We start from the raw sequence: 22,175 nt of genomic DNA, 5'->3' as shown, positions 1-22,175 counted from the left end.
CAGATCACATTCACAGTGCACAATGTATAATTCTGAACTATGCTCACAGTCCCAATTAACTAGCTCACGTTAAATTTTGCCGTTTTTTTTGTAATGAAGTCTGTCTACTCTTTGGGAAACAAACACCACGCTTTACAAAATACTGTGGGTTTCATTTGGTTGGAGGTCTGAACCTTTGTTAATGGTTTCTTGTGATCACCATCCATGCTGCCATGCCTACTATTGTTTTTTTCCTCAGGATGGCAAAGTCATCACTCACTCCATTCTGCCTCTGACTGGCTAGTCCTCTTTTCCTTCGTTGGTTGATGTATTTAGAGTTAGGTACGAGGAGTGACACTGGTTAGGGTAAGAAGTCCCATCCGGCATGACAGGTGCCATAAAACACAGCTAATGTTCACGTTCATTAGGTGCAAAGGGATATGTTCAGTTCACCATTCACCCAAAACAAGAGCATGTTCAATAAACACACTCTTGAAGCATGTAATGTAATTATAAACAAGGTTTCTTAAAGTGAAACTCATAAAAGGAGAAAAACAGACAGAAAAAAATGAAAGAAAATGAGTCTTAAAAGTGGAGAGAGCCAAAAACTGAAGATGGAGAGAGAGTGAGAGACAGATGGAGACACATGCTGTACAAACATAAATCATGCAGAGCAGAAAGACTTGAATTCTTAGGCTTCTGAAGTCAGATGCGACTGTCTTTTTTCTTCTCTGTCCTCTCTGTTTCCATATAAAACAAAAGGAAAATCCATTTAGGTGATGTATGAATTGAGCTGTTAATTAAGGTTCCAGAAATCAATATTCAAAATGCTTGGTCAAGGTTTACCGTGTGTGTGTGTGTGTGTGTGTGTGTGTGTGTGTGTGTGTGTGTGTGTGTGTGTGTGTGTGTGTAGACCGATTCCCTGGGCCAAAGTAGGGCAGGAGGATGCCAGAGCCTGGCCATTGGCTTCCTGCATGAGTGACCTGAGGAGACTGAGTGTGTGTGAGTGTGAGTGTGTGTGTGTGTGTGTGTGTGTGTGTGTGTGTGTGTGTGTGTGTGTGTGTGTGTGCATGTGTGTGTGTGTGTGTGTCTCCGCCCAACAGCAAGCTGCTGTCAAAGAGGGGGAGGAGCAAACAAGCGCACCAGCAAAGAGATAGAGAACGAGAGGAGTGTAGTAGAGAGAGAGAGAGAGTTAGCATCTGTTGTTTCTGTGGCAGCTGAGCAGCACTGGACTGATTCTACACACACACACATGCACACACATGCACACACAGACACACGTTTCCTCTCTGTGGCACATACAGCTGCATACCTACACACACTTCACACACGTTTACATCTTTCTGTTCTGGCTCTCTCACATGTTGGCGTTAGATCTTCTCCATCTTTGCTCTCTTTCACACACACATCTGCTCTCTCTCTCTCTCTCTCTCTCTCTCTCTCTCTCTCTCTCTCTCTCTCTCTCTCTCTCTCTCCCTCTGTTTTTTTTTTCCCCCTCTCATTTACATCCCGGGACTCCGAGCAGCACAGACCCCTCTCTCACACGCACAGACACTCACCCGAAAGCCACCGTACCGGCATCATATCGTGCGGACGTTGAGCCTTCCTGTCTGCTTGCAGCATGTGAGTACAGCTGAGCGAGAGTTGGGAGAGACAGACCTGAACTGATTTACTTGTTAGCATCCTGCCTCTGGTAACACGCTGGCATCAGTGTTTATGCATAACATTTCAAAGCTTAACACTTTTAGCTGTTATTCGTGGACTTTGTGGAATGATGGGGAGTGATGAAAAACTGAAAAATCCCGACCTGCTCTGGTGAATCTGTGGTGCTCTAACACCGTTGTCCCTCTGATGACCAGTGATGCAGCATTAACACGTTGTCTCCGAAGCTGTCTTTGGTCTAACGACTCTCAGAGTGGTTTAGTATCAACAGTCTCTCTCCCAGCACTGTTGATTTTTTTTCAGACTGTGGTGCTTTTGCTGTATTACTGGATTTGGTTTTTAAAACAAAGCTGATCATGATGCAGCTCTGACTTCTCAACAGTGCTTTGGTCTTAAGCAGAAGATGATCAGAGCTGCAGCCTTGGCAGCTCCGGCTTTGTCTTTCTCTTCAGCTCTCGATAACACTAATATCTTAGCTGCAACACAGTCTTTGTTCTATAGATCATGAAAAGGAGCATCATCTCTCTGTAGCTCTCCAGTTTCTCTGCCTTTGTCTCAATTGTTTCAACCCTGCCCATCATTGAAAAGCCTTTCTACTTAATCTCACTGTATCAGATGAGAGTTTGTTGCAGTACATCTAAGATCAGTCACAGTCATTAATCTGTTTCCTCTCCTTCTCTTTTCTGTCTCTCTTCAATCTGTCTTGCTTTCTCCCTCCCCGTCTGCCTCTCTCTTAATCCCGTAATGCTGCATTGAGGCAATGTGTGTAGACAGGGGCAGTTAGATGCTGATGATGTGAAAGTTCACACAGTATCTGGTGATTTTGACGTGTGCGATCGCTCTGTGGTGTGGTCAGGCCAGTGAAACAAACCGAAATACAAGTGTTAATCCATCAATTTGTAATGGATTAGAGCTGAGATTGAAAATGCCAGACTGAGATCAGCAATGAAAAATGCTCAAATTAAATGAAATTTTTAGCAAAAGGGCATTTTGCTCCTCTCATTATGGAGAGACTGGAGGCAGTTTTGCATTGTCAAACCTGGTTTACGCTGTGTGAATCTAACATTTAGCTTTGAATGTAGCAAGTTATGTGAATCTCCTTGTCAGAAAATCTATCAAAGCTCTTTTTCCAGAACATTAGTGTGTTGTTTTAAACCCAAAACATCAGAGATTAGTGTTCCAGTGATTGATGTGATTTCAGTGTGGCTCTGAGCCATTTTAGTACAGTTTAGTTGTTTGTGTCTGTGAGCTTCACTGTGTCAGATTAATGAACGCTTTGGGGGAAATCAGAGCTGAGATCAGGGGGTTGATATGCTGATTTCTGACAGTGTTCAGAGGTAAACAAGGAAATGAAAACAGAAAAAGGGAGAAAAGGAGGAAAACCCAGGAGACACTGCAGGTTCCAGATCTGTGTGTGTGTGTGTGTGTGTGTGTGTGTGTGTGTGTGTGTGAGTGTGTGTGAGTGTGTGTGAGTGCGTGACCGTGTGTACCTCGAGTATGATTGAATTACTCAGGGTTAATTAGATTCTGAGGTCCACAATAGTGGTTCAGATACACACGCGCGCACACACACACACACACACACACACACACACACACACACAGGGACATCCTTCAGAAGGGCTTTTTCAGGCTTATTGCCAACGGCGTTGTCATCTGAGTGTTAGTTCAGAGGTTTCTGGGAAGCTGTGTGGTGTTAAGCAGACTAGAGGACAGTCAGTAAGGATTTATTACACACTTATCTGTTTTGTTCAGCCCCTCTGAATCAAAAATATCACATTTTTCTCTCATTTTGAGGCAGCGGTCTGCTGGTTAAAAGTGTATATTGTTACCTTTTCTGCTGGAAGAAGACTATCATCCTAAAATACACATTAGAGAGCACATTTGTTTTTTCACTTTGTGCATTACCATAAATAATGTACATATATAATTAAAGAGGCACACTGGCATTTTTATGGCCACTAGAAAAAATTGGGTCAGAAACTGAAAGGTTTTTGCAGCATGTAGCAGGATACTAAAGCACAGGGCTGCTACGCTGAGTGTATGAGCAAATGACTGCACTTTGCATTGATTGGCCAACCGGTTGCTCTTTCAGAATTTACTACTTGTCATTCAAGTGGGACGAGGATACTGTTGTTCCTGGCAATTAAGCTGAAAGTGCTGTTTGAAAATCCCCCATCTGCAAATGCATGTGTGAAATCTGAATTCGCGCAGGTTTGAGAAAAAGTGGTGCATTTACGTGTTGTGCGTGTTTGTTTTCCCTCTATCTGAACGGAGTTTTCCTTTTGTGCATTTCCAGTAGGTTTGTTGCATTCCAGCCAATGAGCAAACGCGAGCCAACTCATATATCCATGAAAGCGCTATGTCATACCACTGCTGAGCCACGTGAACATCGCTTTGTACATATAACTGTGCATGTTATAATGTGACGCCATTTTCAATCTACAACACATAGCTAGTAAGCTACATTTGTGAAAAATAGCATCAGGAAAATTTCAGAAAAATGTGTGTGTTTGTAGCTCATCAAAATATTCCAACACTGAGAGAATCTCCTCTACATGTGAACATGGAAAATATACTGTTGGCAACTTTCATGACAACTCAAAATACACCTTGTACTTGTGCTACGGCTGTTTGTATGAAGCGTGGTTGACCTGTGCGTAAGCCATCACCACCATGAAGCCGTGTTTGTTCATGCCCCTTTCATCTGTGTACTGTAGTGTGGTTTCTAAGCAAAGATAACTGAAGCCTAATAAATCAGTCTTCTAATGTGGAGTAACAGGTAGCTTGTAAAAGTATCTTCAATACGATTCTCTGTAGATATTCCAATAGTTTGTATAGGCATTATTTTTAAAACTTTCCACCTGAAGTCTGCCTGGTGTAACAACGTTTGTCCTCTTTGTGTGTGTGTGTGTGTGTGTGTGTGTGTGTGTGTAGAGTACAGTCGTTTCGAGGCGAAGATCCATGACCTGAGGGAACAGATGATGACCAGCAGTGTCAGTTCCAGCTCCACGTCGCTCCGCTCCACACAGAAACGCACACTTTACGTCAGGTAACACACACACACACACACACAGAGGTGACTGATTGTCTAGTGTCCTTCAGCGTGACACAGCTATTATAAGGTCTTATCTCAGCTGTCGGCTCCACGTTTTGTGTGTGTGTGAGATGCTGAAAGAGAGGTATCGCTTCTAAAATCACAATTGGATTGTCTGGCGGATGCTGTCTGACACACAAACACTTCCATCACCTGTCAACTCTCTCGATTTCTGTGTGTGTGTGCTCCTATGTCCTTGTATCATTCTTGTCCGCGCCTGTCCTGGTTGTTCAGTCTTCTCTGAATGACCCTATCCCTCTTTAGTTTCCTCTGCAGGGCCCACAAACTGTCAGTCCCAAAGCACCTAGACTTGTAAGATCCTTTCTTCACAGGAATCACAGCATTTGAAGTATTGATTAAACGCTGGGTCGCTCGGTCCAGATAAGTCACAAGACATAAGTCTCAAAACAGTGGAAAACAAAGACGGGAAAAACAGCTCTGATGGTCGCCCTGGTGATTAAATCCACTGCTTAGGCTTTAAGGAGACAAGGAAACATGTTTTAGCTTGTATCAGTTCAGCTACAAGTGCGCTAAATGTGCAAATACCAGCCACGGTGTATAAAATCTATACTCTACATCATTTAGAAGGTCAGAGCCTCATAATTCAATCCACGTTAAGATTCCACTACAGTCACTTATTCTGTATCAGGAGAGCATACAAACCAAACAATTTTCAATAAAGAAGAGGAAATTCTGACAGTTTTACCCTGTGGGTTTGCTCCCTGACCGCTGAGAGTGACTATTCAATAGTTTCCTTCCAGAAGAGAGCGGGGTCAGGAACAAGAACCATTCAGATCTGTGTCTGTTCATTTTCAGCCAAGCGTGTTCAGGAGTAAAAAGTTCAAGTGAAACTTGGTTTTACAATTGTATATCATTTCTTACATGTACATGTATGTAGATGGTAGACAACATCTATGTGATAAAGAATTTTCTCAAAGCATTTAGCAGATAGGAAAGACGTTAGTGTCCCAACCATGACTGATAAACCTGCACTGACTCTGCTGATAACATCACCTCAGGAGCACCATTGTTTGTTTTTATTTCAAAAATGCTAAGACCAATAATACAAAGCTCACAAGTGATTACAGCTGACAAGTGCAGTGCACAAACGGAACATCTCAGTGTCAGAGTTACCTTGAACTACACACACTCTCTACACACTCTCTCTCACATACTGCTTGCACTCACATAGCCTTTATGCTTCTGAAGTTTCCTGAGTGAAACTCCCCTGAAGTATCTAAGTGGCAGCCATGATAAGAGCTGTTTGAATTCACTAAATGCTAAGTAAAGGTGCTTCACTGCTTCCTTTCATACCTCCTTTAGCGTAGCATACCCTGGACCATCCTTGACAAAAGGATGATAATGCCGTCCCACAGTTCCTTGCAGCGGCAACATTTAATGCGGTGCACAATTCAACCGTTCATGATGACAGACATGTCACTTTACACATCTACAGCCTGCATCAGCCATAACCACTTCAAAGCACAATCAGGTCAATATTTCCAGGTGTTTACTGAGCTGTGGTTGTTAAGCTGTTATATGTAGAGGCTCACAATCATCTCACAATCAGCGTGTTAACCGCAACGCAGTCTGTCAAGAGAAAGGGATATGAGGTGTTTTTAACCAGATGTTTTTAATGCAACATGGTTGAAACTTAAAGTGGTGATCCCCTCACTGTACGTACCATATACAGAACTAATGCGTGACAGCTGCAAGGAGAAGTGGAGGGACAGATGTGGCCCACGAGCGGTTCATCATAGTTTCTGATAATGCAACACAGCGAGGATACAGACGTGTCACAGAGAAGACGAGCAAAGCTTAAACACAGATCTCTCTGAGTGTTAATAGAGACTCCAGTCTGCAGTTCATACAGTTCACTGATAAACCACAGAAGTGTAGAGTAACATCAGGCTTCATGATCAAAGAAAGTTTTTATATCACGCCGACACTTCTGTCCTTATTCTCACGCTCCCTCACTCGTCCATCTGAGCTCTCTCTCTCTCTCTCTTTGTCTCTCCCTCTCCATATTTTTCATTGAGGTCATGGAAAAGTGTTTAGCAGAAGACATACGACGTGATTTTTTTTGACTGTTTCAGTCCCACTCAGAGCAGCACTGGGGTGAGACTCTGCATAGGGAGCGAGAGGACAAAGGACACATTCAGCCCTCTGGGAGCTGTAGTCCAGGTGTCAAAGATTTATCTAACTGATGAAGAAACTCACTGACTGATGACTGACTTAATTGTGCTGCTTTATTGAATATGTGAGTGAAAAAATATGATAAATAAGTAAATATAATAAGTGAAACAGACAGCGGTTGAATTCATATGATTGCACGCAGGAAATATTGATATTGCACAGTTTCATATACGCTGGTATTGCACGAGTGAAATTGTCAATTTGATTCTGGAATATTCCAGTGGACCTGCAGTGTTTTGTTAAACCTCAAAGGACCTATTTGGCATGCGCTCCATTAAAACAAATGATTCCTGTTGCGAAATGTAGATTTAATAGAAAAATATGAGGAAACATGACTTTGCAGCTGCTTTGCCGTCACCCTTGTTAAATTTTTAAGCAGTCACCCGTAGGCACAGTTATCATTAGCATATTTTCAGTGTGCATCCACTGTTTTTATTTGTGAGGAGAGGAGAAATGACCCGTCCGCTGCTCATTTGATTTAAACAGAAGCCTGCATTAGGATGTTTCTACACCGATTGTTTTGATATCCCGAAAAGCACTTTGAGCTGCTTCTGAGTGAAATGGGGCAAAAAATAATTAAGTTTATTTAGCTATTATTCATAGGATTTTCTGCAAAAACAGGAACATTATAGTAAGGTTTTTAAAGCTTATGTAACAACAAATATAGAAATAGATTTGTTTGTCATGGTGAAAATACTAATCTTTCCCAGGGTGATCTGTCTACGTGGTTGCAAATACGTCACAAAATAATGAGCAACGGTTGTTTTTAATAACTGATCTAATGGTTAATAGTATAACACCCAAACAGCACATTCATTAAAGTCAGCTCCTTATTGAGTCTCCCACATGAAATGTTAAAGTTCAACGAGCTCATTCAGCTTTAAATCATTTTGCAGTGAGTTCCATAGAAAGACAGCAGAGTTTTTAAATGTTCCTCTCTTAATTAAGTCCTGATCAAACAGGTAATAACAAGATTAAACATCTCCAGCTCTGTGAGGTCATCTGTGGCACGGCTCAGCACGCTAACATGCATACAGCACCAACGTTAATATGCTGATGTTCATATGAAAGTAATGTTTAGCATGTTCACCATCATAGTTTAGCATGCCGACATCATTGGCCTTAGACACAAAATACAGCAGACACACAGTGTTCATTTTGCAGAAGTATCGAACACTGAATGACTGAATTGTTGATGGTGGAGTTTTTCTGCACCACTGTATAATTGTAGATTTAATAAGGAAATATGCCTCTGTCAGATAATTACCATGACACCTCCTGTAATTTAATCACTTCACATGCTGAATTTTAATAACGGTGTTCCTCAACGTCTTGTCAGAATGAGGCCATGATCATTTCAAGGTTATATAGAATAATGTAGTGACCCCCCAACAACCCATACGATAAATCACTGTCATACGGGAAAACGGCTACTGCCCATAAATGACCAATCAGCATCAAATGTTAAAAAGAAGGAACCCTCGTAGTGGCAACTGATTGGTCGCAGTGAAGCTGTTGGTGCGTAATAGATTTGGGGGGGGGGGGGGTGTCTGGTGCTCTGGGCTGCTGTGTGTGTTCATGCATGTACATACAGTGTGTGTGTGTGTGTGTGTGTGTGTGTGTGTGTGTGTGTGTGTGAAGTGGGGTGCTTTGTATTATCTGCATGCGTATAATGAGTAAGACACAGACTTACCTTTCTCCAGAGAAAATGTCAGGCGAGGAAGGACCCTAAGGTATGACTCTCCTTAGTGTGTGTGTGTGTGTGTGTGTGTGTGTGTATGTGTGTGTGTGTGTATGTATGTGTGTGTCCTCCCTCTTCTTACATTACATCAATAAAGTCGTATTTCAAACACACTGTTCCATAGCTTGTTCTGTAATTGGATATACAATATCTAAAGATCCACCTGGACAGGCAGGGATTTCTATGAAATAATGACAACACATGACAAGTCACGTCATCATTCACAGTGAACAGTGTATTTTAGATTCTCAGTGATAAATATATTTTTTAAATGTTTCATTTTTTTTTATTTATGCAGCTGCTAATTTTATGTTTTGTGATTTACTTTCTGTCAGAACAGACGAAGTATGAACAGGCTGATAATCTGCTAATGTCCACATAGTGTATGAGGATCTGATCAATGGATCTCTAATAAAGCACTGATGTATTGATTGGGGCTGTATGAAGGCTCAGGCTCACTGGGCACTGAAAAACAGCCTCTGCTGCACTGCTCTCTGATGCACATATCAATTTCAAAGAATCGTAAGTAAGCAGAATGCTCCGGGACATTTGCTTCTCGTAACTGAATATTATGGTTTTGAATTGCTTGAGGGCTTTATTGAGTAAGTTGACCGAATGTGGTCTGACCTTCATTCTGAGAATATATTACGTTTTAGGAAATTTACAGTCTGGTAACAGCAAATGTAAAATAGTTTGGATAATAGCTTGCTGGCTGTGCAAAAAACAGCAGTAACACAGTAAGTTTTTCTACAGTGCTCACTGGAAAAAGACCAGTGTGGAACATGAGCAGGTTTTTCTCGTGCACTTCCATTACACTGAGAGCTGGTAATTACAGTTATTAGAGTTACACGTGGCCTCAGTAATACCAGAAATGATCCTTCTGTGTAACCTGCTCCCTGGAAACCTTGTTTGGGATGTGTTGTGTGGAACTCTTAGAAAATGGCTGCTCTGGTTTTTTAAGTTACAGAAGGTACACACTCAAATCTTGCAGCTGCCCTTTAACGTGTGTATCTGTGGACCCACTTAAATGCAGCCTGATGCACCGCATGTTTTCAGTATTTCTTGTAACCTTTCACATGCTGTATTTTACCATGTAGAACATATAAAATGATTGCAAACATGCACTATATGAATATTGTGCAAGCACAGCACTGTATAGTATTTAAAGTTACATGTTTGCACATGTAGATTTCCACAGGTTAACACACACTCTGGGATCAGGCCAGTGTAAAAGCGTGCTCTGCAGTAATTACTGTGGTCCTTCACTTAAGTAATTCCATTTCGGAGGTTCCCACAGAGGAATTAAACTGACTGTAATATTGAGAACAGGTAATTGATTTCGAGGTACATTTACAGAGCTGTGGCCTTAATAACACTACACGCTATCCTACAGTGTAAGCTGCTAGCTGCAAAAATCATTTGAGGATATTTTTTATTTATTCTGGAACTCTTACAATCAGAGCGATCTTGTTTGATTTTTACTTTTTATTTTCTTCTATAACCAATCATGTAAAGGTAACCTTGCACTTCATATATCCACTATATCCTGTAAGCTTTCACGTGCCATCTCTTTCTCTTATGTCTTTTAATATTTCAAACTATTTTAATTTCTTATGAGCATCTCTAAATGTCTGCTGCTGTTTTGTATATCCTGCTCATAGCAGAATACATATTCGCTCATACATCTTATTTATGAATTAAAAAAACACAACAATTGTAGATTAAGAAGGTTGCATCACACTTCCATAACACTGAACACTATAATTAATAGTCAGCGGTTGTTTCATTTGAATACGTGATATTTCTATAATATTAGCAACTTTTAGGCCTGTCAGTTATCTTAAAGCAGCCTCCGCATCAAAGTAAAAGGAAGAGAGAAGAAATAAAGAATCTAGATTTTGTCAACAATATTCATTCATCCTAAACTCAGCATTTTTGAGAGACACTTCACTTACAACTTTTTAAAATTTTCCACCGTGAGTGTTTTAATTTGACTCACCATGAGCAGAAGTGGGAGACAAAAGTTCAGCACTGCACGTTTAACCACGTGGACGAAGTTTAATTACAGCTGTTTGCAAAGGTCAGGCGGCACCACAGCTGATCAGAGAAATCCCAGGTGAACTGCTGACCTTCTGGTCATCAGATCACATTTCCTTTCCTGTCCAGTCTCCCGTCTGATGGAGAGCCATATTTTAGCAGCCAGCTGAATACATAATGTCCTGTGTGGAAGTCTTTCTTCTATCATCTTTAATCTAACATCAATAAAACATGAGGTGGTGTTTTTTCTGTACTGATGTCAGACCCTCGCCATCTACCTCCGTCTGATTTTTTTCTTTCTCTCTTGGTTTCTCCTTCACTGTCTATGCTCTATTTTATTGATGAAGGCAGTGGGGACTTTAGGGGATGCTGGTTATTTCAGCTCTACTTCCTTTGCGGGCACACACACACACACACACACACACACACACACACACAGCTGGCCTACTTTCCCTGGTCTTTTCCCTCTGGATGAGTTTGAAACTCTGTGGTCACGGAGACAGATCACCGTTCAGACACAAACATACACAGCCGCACACAAATGCTCACAAACAGACTGACATGTACGCAGACAGATGTGTACAGCTGCACACACACACACACACACACACACACACACACACACACACACACAGACAAGGTCATAGATTAGTAGCGTAGGAAAGCAGTCCACTGGAAGCAGTTTTTATGACAGCAGATCTCTCTGTCTGTCTGTCTTTGTCTTGTTTTGTCAGTTTATTTTATTTTTAATTGTTTATTGTGGATGTCGAGCTTTTTTTTTTTTCTAAATTAGAATCAAGATAAAGTGTATAGTCTATATTTTGTATTGTTTTGTCTTCTCTTGATGCTGTGTTTTTGACTGAATTTATTTTTCCCTCCGTCCGCCTGCAGAGCGTTGTTCGACTACGATGGAAGTGCGTCAGATCTGAGCACGCCCAATCAGGCCCTGCCATTTCATTTCGGGGATATCCTCCACGTGAGCAGCGCTGGCGAGGAGGAGTGGTGGCCCGCCCGTCACCTCAGCCCCCCACCTCCAAACTGCCCTGAAGTCGGAGTCATCCCAAGCCGCAGGAGGTCAGAGTTCAGATTGTTTGGGATGTAACATGAAAGATCGAGTATTTTTACAGCATGGTACTAGTACTTTTACTCAAGTAAAGGATCTGAATACTTCCTCCACCGCTGCTCGTAAGACTGCCAACATCATCATTATGTAGAATCTGCTGAATATAAGCCCGGAGTGGAAACTGAGCAACATTCCCTCCTCTCGCCTCCCTCTCACCTCCCTTGTTCCCCAGTGGAGGAGGTGACAGACAGATGTTGATAGGTTTCCTGAGGTGGGAGGAGGAGATGATTTAGAACAAGTCCCGTTCCCATCTCTGACACAGAGAGAGGTGGCGAGGAGGGAGGGATGTGGAAAGTGATGGAGTGGAAGGAAAGAAAGTGAGGGCGTGATAAAATAAGTGAATAAGTGAAAGAGGAATGAGAGGCAAGAGAGGAGTGGGAGTGAGCGAATGGAACATGGGAGGGAAGGATGTGGAGAATGTCACACAGGGGTTTAGATTGGGGGGTATTAATAGACCGAGGTGTTAGAATCAAGGCTGGGTGAGAGAATCTGGGTGTTAGAGGCCGATGCACCGGGGTAATGAAATAACTGAGTTACAGTAAAAGACTAAGAAAGAACTTCACTTTTACAATATGAAGTATTAGAGGAGGTATTGGATATTAGAAGAGGAGGCATTACATACAAGATATTATAATATGAGTTTCAAAGGTTGTGGTAGGGGGATGATGATCAAACTGATGTATTGAATTATTGATTATAAGGGGCTGAGATATCAAAGGCTGGTGTCATATAAGGTCAACATGTGACATTTTTTGAAGTCGCTGTGAGACAGGTTTTTTGATATTGTCAGTTTAACTGACCTCAGGGCCCTCCTCTTCTTCTCCTGCTCTCCTCTCCTCCCCTAATCCTCCCTCCCCCCTCCTCTTTCTGCTCCACCTGCTCCTCCCCTCCTCTTTCTCCTCATCTCCCCCTCTTCTCTTCCTCTTTCTGTTTCACTTGCACTTGCTTTTTGCATTGAATAACATTCTAATTGTGTTTTTTGGAGGAAAGGAAAAAGAGGAGAGAAAGGAGGTGACTATAGACACATAGGAAACAGCATTTGCAGATGCAGCATTATAAATATTCTCATTTGAAGGTATTGTGTTGGGTTGTAAAGCCTTTCAGACCTGAGCTGCCTCCAGGGATTAAAGAATCGCCTGCAGTCGGACATTTTTCCTTTAGTATTTATTGTACGTTCTGCTGTGGACCTCAGTGCTGCTGGTCCCTCTGTCAGAGAGGGTTGTTTGTCTGTTTACCGACATTTGGAGGCTAAAAGCTGCATAATGTAAGACTTTGTCTAAAAACACATCTGGCTTGTCACCCTAAATTATAAAATGAAGTTTCAGCAGAGAAACGCGTCTCTGAACTGAGCCACTGGAGATTCACCTCATTTGAAATTCTGCTGTTGAGTACGATCACCAGCAGGAAATGCCCCTGCACAGGAAGTGACAAATCTAAATTTAAACTTAACAGACAAAACTGTCTCCTTAGCAGGAGCGAGCAGACCCTCAATGAGGGGAAAATGTCTTGTCTACCATATGGCTGAAGTATTTTGGTCTCCCTCTCCTCTCTTTGCATCTATTCTAAGAAAATCACCATGAGATTAAAGTAGTTCTACAGTTTCAGGACACCACATGTTTTAAAATCACGACTCTGTGATGGCGGGTTTGATCTACCAGACATAAGAGGCGATGAGAGGCAAAATCCCTCTGCCTGGTTAAACCCCCATTATTTTACTGTGAACAATTATTGTTGTGTAGTGACTCACAGGCTTAGAGCACGACACACTGATGAAACTAGCAATGAAGCAGCGAATAATGTCTGAACATACCGATCTTACACACAGACACATGAACACAGATTCAGGCAGAGGAAGGAAACTCAAGTCAGCTACGTTTCTTCTTCTTTCTCAGCATTTCTCATAAGGTTTTTTTTTCCTGTTCCGTCTCACAGGGCAGAGAAGAAGGAGAGGTCGAGGTTGAAGACGGTCAAAGTGACGAGGTCTCAGGACAGATCGGTGAGTAGCAGTTAGATTTAAAAACCTTAAATTTAAGTCCTAGTCCTCCTTTTCCTTATCCATAGTATTAAGACTGAAGGTTGTTGGTGAAAAAAAAAAAAAAACCCTATGAGTGAGAGTGTGCTCCTACTCCTTTGTTTGTCAAAGCATTCTTAAAAAAAACAGGTGTTTGACGTAAATATTGGCCAAATTAATGAAAGTGGTGAACAGTATTTAAACAGCCAAGGGGTGAGGTGAGTCTCAAAACACACCCTCAAGATACACAAAACATGGACACCATGTGAAACTCTTAATAATAGATTCCCCGTGAGCGTCACCTCTCAGATGAAATGTGTTGAGATGCTGTTAAACCAGGTGCAGAAGGAGGTTTGACATTGTGTGTATTCGCAAAAAGAAAAAGGAAAAAAAAGTGTTTTTTTCACCTGTCAGCTTACTTATATATAACTGTGCTCGCACTAAAACCATAGAAACAATACTTCCACGCAGAAAGCCTTTCTATTCATAGGAGTCATTCCTCATCTTAGTGTGAGAGCACAGCGACTAAATATGTGGAAAAATGAATTCAACATTAGAAGAAAACTACATTTAATTTGTTTGGTAAAAGCAAAGCTACGTTAACCTGTAAAGCATGTTTCATTCCTAAACCTCTGAAAAAACACGCTGCATCAGTAACATCACAAATTAAATTCATATTCATAGATATGCTTTGGTCTTTGATTGGCACTAGAGGGGGTTAAATCAACAAACTGATGAACTGAAGAATTTCTATGACTATGAATTGACTTGAAATGTATTTTGCTCTTAACAGCCAGGCCAACCGTTAGTAGGAAAGTGTAGTCGGGTTAACTATTGATAAGAGACTAATTAAAAGTAGACAAACCAGCTTTTTGAGACTTCGATATTTGTGATTTAGAGAGGTTCAGCCTGAGTTCACAGGCGAGGCGACGATGTGGCTTTAATCACACTTCGCACAGCGTGGCGATGCGAGCTCACACATCAGTCTAACACAAGCTATTGATATCACTGTTGTCGGCTCGCGCTCTGCTTTCCTCGCACTTTGTGAATCAGCGAGTCCGCAATCAGCAACTCTGCACACTGAAGAGCTGATAATTAAAAATTATCTCACACACACACACATATTATATCCCCTGCCTCCCTGCTTTGACAAAGACTGCAAATTAGTCTTGCTTATCGTGTGTGTGTGTGTGTGTGTGTGTGTGTGTGTGTGTGTGTGTGGGTGTATGTGTGTGATAGGGCCTCTGCTGATAACAGTCAAGATACTGTTGTGATTATCTTCAGTGTGATGATAAATGCTCTCTCTCTCTCTCTCTCTCTCTCTCTCCACACAGGATCAGGATGACAAAGGTAGGCATTCTCTCCGTCAGTGACACCTGCTGGTCAGTATGTGTAACTTCAGCTCCTTAGCAAACTGAACTGACACAACTGTAGCTTTCACCTCCACCCTTTTCATATCTCTAGTATCCTCCATCCTCCTCCTCCATCCTGCTGTAGGAGTCACTGTCCAGCATAGCTCCATTCAATCAGTTCAGCCAGCCAAGAACCACAAGTGTGGTCAAATTTCAACATTTTCAGATTTCTCACAAAAGCAGCAATACCACAATATATACAAATACTCTGTTACAAGTAAAAGTTCTGGATTTAAAATCCTATTGAAGTAAAAGTATGCAATTATATCAGCAACATGTCAAGTACAATAAAACTACTCACTAATTTTACACATTCTATATACTGTTGGGTGATTTCTTTGACTCTATAACAATGCAGTGCAAGTACTTTATTACAAGGCATTATATACAACCCATAATGTACAAACTGTACTACATTATAGGTTTTTAAAATACTAATTTGTAAAGCATCTACCAACCAAAACTACTGGACGTATTGTACTACAAAGTACAGTCCAGTATTTAGATATTGTTTTTGGGCCACTTCCCAAGTATATTATAATGGATTACTTTTCACTGAGACTCTGTTTCATAGCACTGTGTTGCAGCTCAGAGGCTCAGTCCCAGTTCCAACCCAGAGGTGTATCGCCAAATAGTAGCTCTCTGCGTTTCTCCCTGCAGCCAGCTCCCAAAACCCCAGAGGAGTGGAGGCTGTTGCAGCAGCGTATTAATGTCCCGTGGTTTGGGAATGACATGTCCAACACTCACATAAAGGTGTAATGTTTGTGTCCAGACAATCAGTCTGCCTCATCCAGGTGCTGACTCAGCAGTCTCCTACTGACTGTTATAACGTTGTTCCCTGTAAAAGGCACAAACGCACCGATTTTACACTTGATGTTCAGTTTCATGAGCTCCGCTGCAACAGATACATAATGTCTTCTGTGGCTCTGGAGGAGCGTTTGTAACGGACAGCCTGCGTTACGCACTGAAGGAGTTTGAAAGAAGTGAGCGTGTAGGATTTGATTGTTGTGTTTTTTAATATGTGTCCAAACTTAAGGGACATGCAGTAATAACTCATCTTTAGAATTTCTCCTTTATTATATTAGGAAAAGTTATTGATTTATTTATTTCCAGCTGAGTCGTCTGTTGCATCTTTCCTTATGGAAAAAAGTACAGATTTTAAAGGAAGCAGCTGCCTGTGTTGTGTTGAGGAGGCTGTAATGACCAGGTGTCCACATACTTTTGACCACATCCTTTAGGTTTTGACTGTATTGTTGTGGGATAGACTCCAGCCTCCAGCTCGCCTGAAGTGAATATGGATTATTGAGTGGCTGATTGTTTCTGTTAACAGTGAATGTTTGTCAGTGAAAGAATGCAAGTCTGTGTGTGTGTCTTTGTCTGTATCTGTGTGTTTGAATGTGTGTGTTGCTGACTCTGACCTGTCTTGTCCTTCCAGAGCTGGTAACCTCTGGCACCAGCGATAGTGAGAGTTGTTCCTGTAAGTCTAGACCCTCTCTCTCTCTCTCTCTCTCTCTCTCTCTCTCTCTCTCTCTCTCGCTCTCTCGCTCTCGCTCTCGCTCTCGTCCTTTTTTGCTCATTCTTGTTTGTTGTTTGTTTTTTTCTTTTTTTCTTTCAAACCGCAGCCACTTTATGTTACTGCCGGTTTGTGTGTAATTATGTGTGTGCGTTTCTCTGTGTGTGCTTGTGGGTGTGTCATGCATATATGCACATTTGTATTTGTGTGTTGTGATCATTGTGTTCTTACGTGCATGTGAGTGTTTACGTGTTTGTGTGTGGCTGTGTGTGTGTGTGTGTCTGTGTGTGAGCGTGTGTGTGTGTGTGTGTGTGTGTGCAAGTTACCTTTTTCTACTTCTCCAGCTTTTCCAGCTGTTGAAGAAGTTTACTCCAAAACTAGAAAAGGCTAAAGGTGTGTTTTGATGTCTGTTATGTTATCCGCTGTGCCGCTGAATGTGTCATTTCTGTTCTGTCCAATCAGCTGGCCAGGAGGAGACCCTCCTCACCTACCAGCCTGTCATGCAGCAGGAAGGTCAGTGCTTAACTTCACGTAATTCATTTATTTTAGTTTTTCAAGGTCCATTTGTTTTCTTTTTATACTGTTCAGTCTTGTGAAGTATGATCCCTCTTCATCTACATATAAAGTGAAACTGTTCATTGATATTATATGGAAGTTTACCTTGAATTTTTATAATGAAAAATAACCAATACAGTGTGAAATTAAAGACTTGTTTGATAAAACCCATTGAACCAATAGTGGGTCAGTCATTACACACTCATGCTTTGCAGCCAAACAGGAGATCCCAAACTTTCCAAAGATGTCTGAATCAGATCAAACTGACAATGATTATATGTTCTAATCTCAGTCAGTGTGGAATTTGATTATTTTTCCCAACTTTAAACCAGAGTTATTTTACTTGGCCCCTTGGGTGCAGAAACAAGCCGTACAATCACCTTTTAACAATTTACAGATGTGGCAGACATGAAGCTGTATCAGTTTAATTTGGAGTCTGTTTCTGTCCACCTGATGAATGTAAATGCAATGTTGACTGTCCTTGGAGCTCTGTATTTGGTCTCCACCAGCTCCTGATGGGAACATCAGAGTTATTGACTTTGTCTGTGTGCAGTTTGTTGCTGAACAGGGAGCATACAGTGGGTTTATCAGAGCTTTGCCACTGAAAACACCTGAGAACCAAAACAGTAAATTTAAGTGCCGTGAAACAAAAACAATGAGCTGAGAAGCTCCGTGGAGCTGAGGGGACCTGCAGTGGTGATAATTCTCTGTGGGTTCATCTCTACAAGTGAAGCCCTTTGCATTATACAAAGTAATTTGACTGATTGTTAATCCAGAAAATATAAAGAACGCAGCTGTAAAGCTACTGAAACAGAAATCCAAGGTTGGATATTAAGGGGTAAATTAGTTTTTTATTTTCATGTGTTGGCATTGCTCAACTTGCTGTGTGTTTGTGTGTGTGTCGATCTGGTTCTGTTTGTCATATCCCAGTTAATTACACGCGGCCAGTCATCGTGCTCGGACCAATGAAAGATCGGGTCAACGATGACCTCATCTCCGAGTTCCCTGACAAGTTTGGCTCCTGTGTCCCACGTGAGTGTCGCAGCAGTGACATCGAAATTAATAAGACGGCTTTTAACTTAACACACATTATGAAAACTATAAAATCATGTTGTAGTGAAGGCTGACATTAAAAGTTATTTTTTGTTGTGTCCTGTTCTCCACATGTTTCTGAACTCACTGAAGGTTGGTGTTTAGTTTGGTGTAGACAGACAGCTTCGGTACTTGTATCACACTTTCATCAGTTGTCACTGCTCCCAGACGGTTTGCTTGACAGGCAGCTTGAAAATGAAAGCTATGCAGTGGGAACCAAGAAGAGCTGTGAACTGAAAGTAAAAGATGAAATCGATTAAACTGAATCAATCCAGGCTGATGTATTATATTGTCTTTACCTTCTTCTATCTACCATTGTTTATTTTTTTTCCCTTCTGTATACCTGTACGTGCAATTTTTAGAAGCAAACTGTTATTAAAGATGTGAACTTAGTACGTTCATACTTTTTATTTTTTTCTTCTTTTATTGCCTTTTATGATGTTTTTACTGGGTAAACTACATCAACTAAACACTTATCAGATGTCAGTACTAAGACTGAAACCTGTCAGTGGATAGCAATACACTGAAAATGCCACAAAACCCCCGAAAGAAAGGGATCGTGATATAAATGATAATAAAAAATGAAAAAAAAAATTATATGATCATATTTTATTCTTAAACAATAACTAAATCTCTGTAAAATCTGTGATCCTTAGACACAACACGGCCGCGGCGAGACTACGAGGTGGACGGCAGAGATTACCACTTCATGTCCTCCAGAGAGCTCATGGAGCGAGAGATCCAGGAGCACAAGTTCATAGAGGCTGGACAGTATAACAACCATTTGTATGGAACCAGCATACAGTCTGTCAAAGAGGTCGCTGACAAGGTGAGTTTATGGAGAGAGTATGAGGCGAGAGGAGGCAGAATGAGGAGGACAGAGGAAACAGAAACAGCTCTGCGTGTCTCTCTCCCAGGGTAAACACTGTATACTGGATGTATCGGGGAATGCCATAAAGCGTCTCCAGATGGCAGGCCTCCATCCCATTGCTATCTTCATTAGACCACGCAACGTCGACAACATCCTGTAAGTCGCCTTAATATCAGCCCCACCACTCATAACGTATACAACGTCATGTGTTTGAGCTAAACGTCTCATCACAAGGTCTCCTATCTGGTGAGGACAATGTCATACGGTTGAAAACTCCAGAGCAGCTACTAAATGGACCTTGTGGTGAGATTGTCATGTCAGCTGCTGTTTCCAAAGTCAAGAATGAAATTTAAATCTTAACATCCTGAGTCTAACATTGCAAATATCCTCTCGATGGTGTCATAGCTTGTAATTTAAGCAACGTGCTGCAACTATTACAACATAAACTATGTGTATGTCACATGAACGTGAATGTAAGATACAGCCCATAATGCTCTGTAAGTAGAAATCCCAGCCCAGCATTAACCCTTTCAGCCCCAGGCCAAAAACTGATTTTTTCTACTTCAATTATCTCCAACTCAGAGTCTCTTATAAATGTGAATACTTCACTTTATGGCCTCTTTCCCCATTAGGGAGAACGGGACTTAGCCAAAAAGAATGCTCAGATATTTCTTGGATGGTTATTACAACATGCAAAGAGGGGTTACAACCAAGTGTGATAGTTCATTTTGTTCATAAGGACTGGGGGCTGTTGATAATGAGATAGACCAAATCTTTTTGTGTGCAAGCCTCACTTAAACAGTGAGCAGGAGTGGCGTTCTGCTGGGACTAAGCTACCAGGAGCAATGAAAACCTGAGTAACACTGATCAGATTTCATAAATAACACCGTAAGTTGTACATGGCAAATACAATACAGCCATTATGTTATTTGGAAAAATGACCTCTGATGTACTTGGTAGTGTTATATTTCGTCACCTTATAAAAATAATTGCCGAAGTCATTTTTTTTGCCTTTTTTTCTTTATGGAATATTCTATTTTTGTCTCCAGCTACTTCAGACATACTTGGTCAGTGCTATAATCTCACTTATCATCGTGTCATTTCACCACTACTGAACTTTGCAGTCGCTCAAAAAGGCTGCTGAGGGTTTAGTTCCATGTAAAAGACATGAAGTTCTCGTCCTGTGCCTTGATATTGTAACTCTTGTCCGTCTCCCAGAGAGATGAACAAGCGCTTCACCGAGGAGCAGGCGAGGAAGACCTTCGACAGAGCTGTCAAGCTAGAGCAGGAGTTCACAGAGTACTTCACCGGTCAGTTACGAGCACACAAACACACACAAACATGAGCTGCTCTTCCTTTCCCACATGCACAGTAACTCATCAATGCTCTGTGAAGTTTCTGTGACTTCATGTGGGAACATGAGTCACTGTCAGTTTTCCATGAGAGACAATGTGGGGATTTGACTGCCGAGGACCAAGGACGAGTTCTGGGGATAGACCATAATGACAGCAAATACTGAAGAAAAGGTCTGACATCTTGGCAGAAAAAGGACGTGGTTAGCCTACGGTAGCTTAGCATTAAGACTGGAAGTAGAGCTCTCTCAAAAGTGAAAAATCCATCTACCAGCTTACTAATACACTGTGTTGTGTACATGTTGATGAAGATCGTGTGACAGAACTGAAAGCTTCAAACGCACCTCCACTTCATTTTCTCATGTCGGAAGTAAAGAACATGCGTGTGCAAACACACACTCAAATACACAGATGTTGACCTTTAAAGGTTACTCCTCCTTTTGTAGAGATTTTCATGAATAGTTCCTTTTTGCACACAAACTCTGGATTACTGGTGGCATGTTTTGGTAAATGCTCTCTCTCTCTGTCTCTCTGTCTCTCTGCAGCTATAGTCCAGGGCTCGTCTCTAGAGGAAGTGTATTCGCAGGTGAAGCAGGTCATTGAGGAGCAGTCTGGTCCTTACATCTGGGTGCCCACCAAGGAGCGACTCTGAAGAAACACACATACGACATGATCACACACATCACTCTTTCAACACTTCCTACTTCTCTAATTTTCTAATATCAGCCTGAGTCCCCTCACTCTCCCTCTCTCTCACACACACACACGTCACCACAGTACACATTTACACAAGCACATAACGTCGGACTAGGCTGGGACTATCTGGGACTGCTGCTTCCTGAAGCGGGAGCAGCTTAAGTCTGCTCAGCAGCCTATTGGTGGATCATCCTACAGCTCGGTTCCTTAATGTTTAAGGAGGTGGTTCAATCAAGGCAACACGTACCATTATCTGATTTGATTTCGTTATTGTTCTTCTTATTGTTGTTGTCGTTGTTTTCATATTAACGAAGGGTAATGCATTCATGTATGGGTTTGTAATGATAATATTGTCACCAAGAGGCAGACTTTTGCACGCTGTAGCTTTAAGAGCATGTTTTTGGGACAAAATCTTGATCTCCTTCCCTGTCTGTCTGTCTGTCTGTCTGTCTGTCTGTCTGTCCTCATGGCATTGCTCCTGTTTAGAGCTTCTCTCTCTCTCCTCTTTTTTCTCTCTTTCTCTCATATCCCGTCCCTTCCTCCTCCTTTCCACTGTAGACTGTCTACAAACTTTGGATATGAGATGATAATCTGCCCCAGCATTTTGGTTACCAAGCGCCAAAGTGAAGCTATAGCACAATTACTGTTTAGAGATGTAGCAAGAAAATAATCAGAATACACTTGTTGTTGATATTTCACCAGAAGTTCTAAATCAAAGCTTAGATAGAAAACTAAATTAGATTGCTTAAAAAATAGATAAGTATGGAGCACTCTCTTGCCATTTTGACTTTGGAGGGTCTGGGCCCGTATTTATCAAATTTCTGAAAATTATGTGAAA

The 22,175-nt window shown here is 41.5% G+C and overlaps 1 protein-coding gene across 9 annotated transcripts in view; it reads left to right on the top strand.

Annotated features, from left to right (window-relative positions):
• Positions 1-22,175, top strand: part of LOC143316114 (discs large homolog 1-like protein) — a 99,202-nt gene extending 77,027 nt beyond the window's left edge. For 5 of the 9 annotated variants that reach the window (XM_076723844.1, XM_076723885.1, XM_076723854.1 and 2 more), the window contains 11 exons: positions 4,579-4,693; positions 11,604-11,786; positions 13,768-13,831; positions 15,181-15,196; positions 16,694-16,735; positions 17,234-17,284; positions 18,257-18,358; positions 19,075-19,247; positions 19,336-19,445; positions 20,508-20,599; positions 21,187-22,175. In XM_076723844.1, the coding sequence (XP_076579959.1) occupies positions 4,579-4,693; positions 11,604-11,786; positions 13,768-13,831; positions 15,181-15,196; positions 16,694-16,735; positions 17,234-17,284; positions 18,257-18,358; positions 19,075-19,247; positions 19,336-19,445; positions 20,508-20,599; positions 21,187-21,293 (1,055 nt within the window). In that variant the 3' untranslated portion in view covers positions 21,294-22,175. Of the gene's footprint in view, positions 1-1,146; positions 1,603-4,578; positions 4,694-11,603; positions 11,787-13,767; positions 13,836-15,180; positions 15,197-16,693; positions 16,736-17,233; positions 17,285-18,256; positions 18,359-19,074; positions 19,248-19,335; positions 19,446-20,507; positions 20,600-21,186 lie in introns of those variants that run through there. The other 4 variants (XM_076723870.1, XM_076723876.1, XM_076723902.1 and 1 more) reach the window with 3 other exon arrangements.

This window comes from Chaetodon auriga, chromosome 3 (assembly GCF_051107435.1).
Source record: "Chaetodon auriga isolate fChaAug3 chromosome 3, fChaAug3.hap1, whole genome shotgun sequence".
Lineage (NCBI taxonomy): Eukaryota > Metazoa > Chordata > Actinopteri > Chaetodontiformes > Chaetodontidae > Chaetodon > Chaetodon auriga.
The sequence above is the reverse complement of the archived record's forward strand: the minus strand, read 5'-3'. Positions and strand labels throughout refer to the sequence as shown.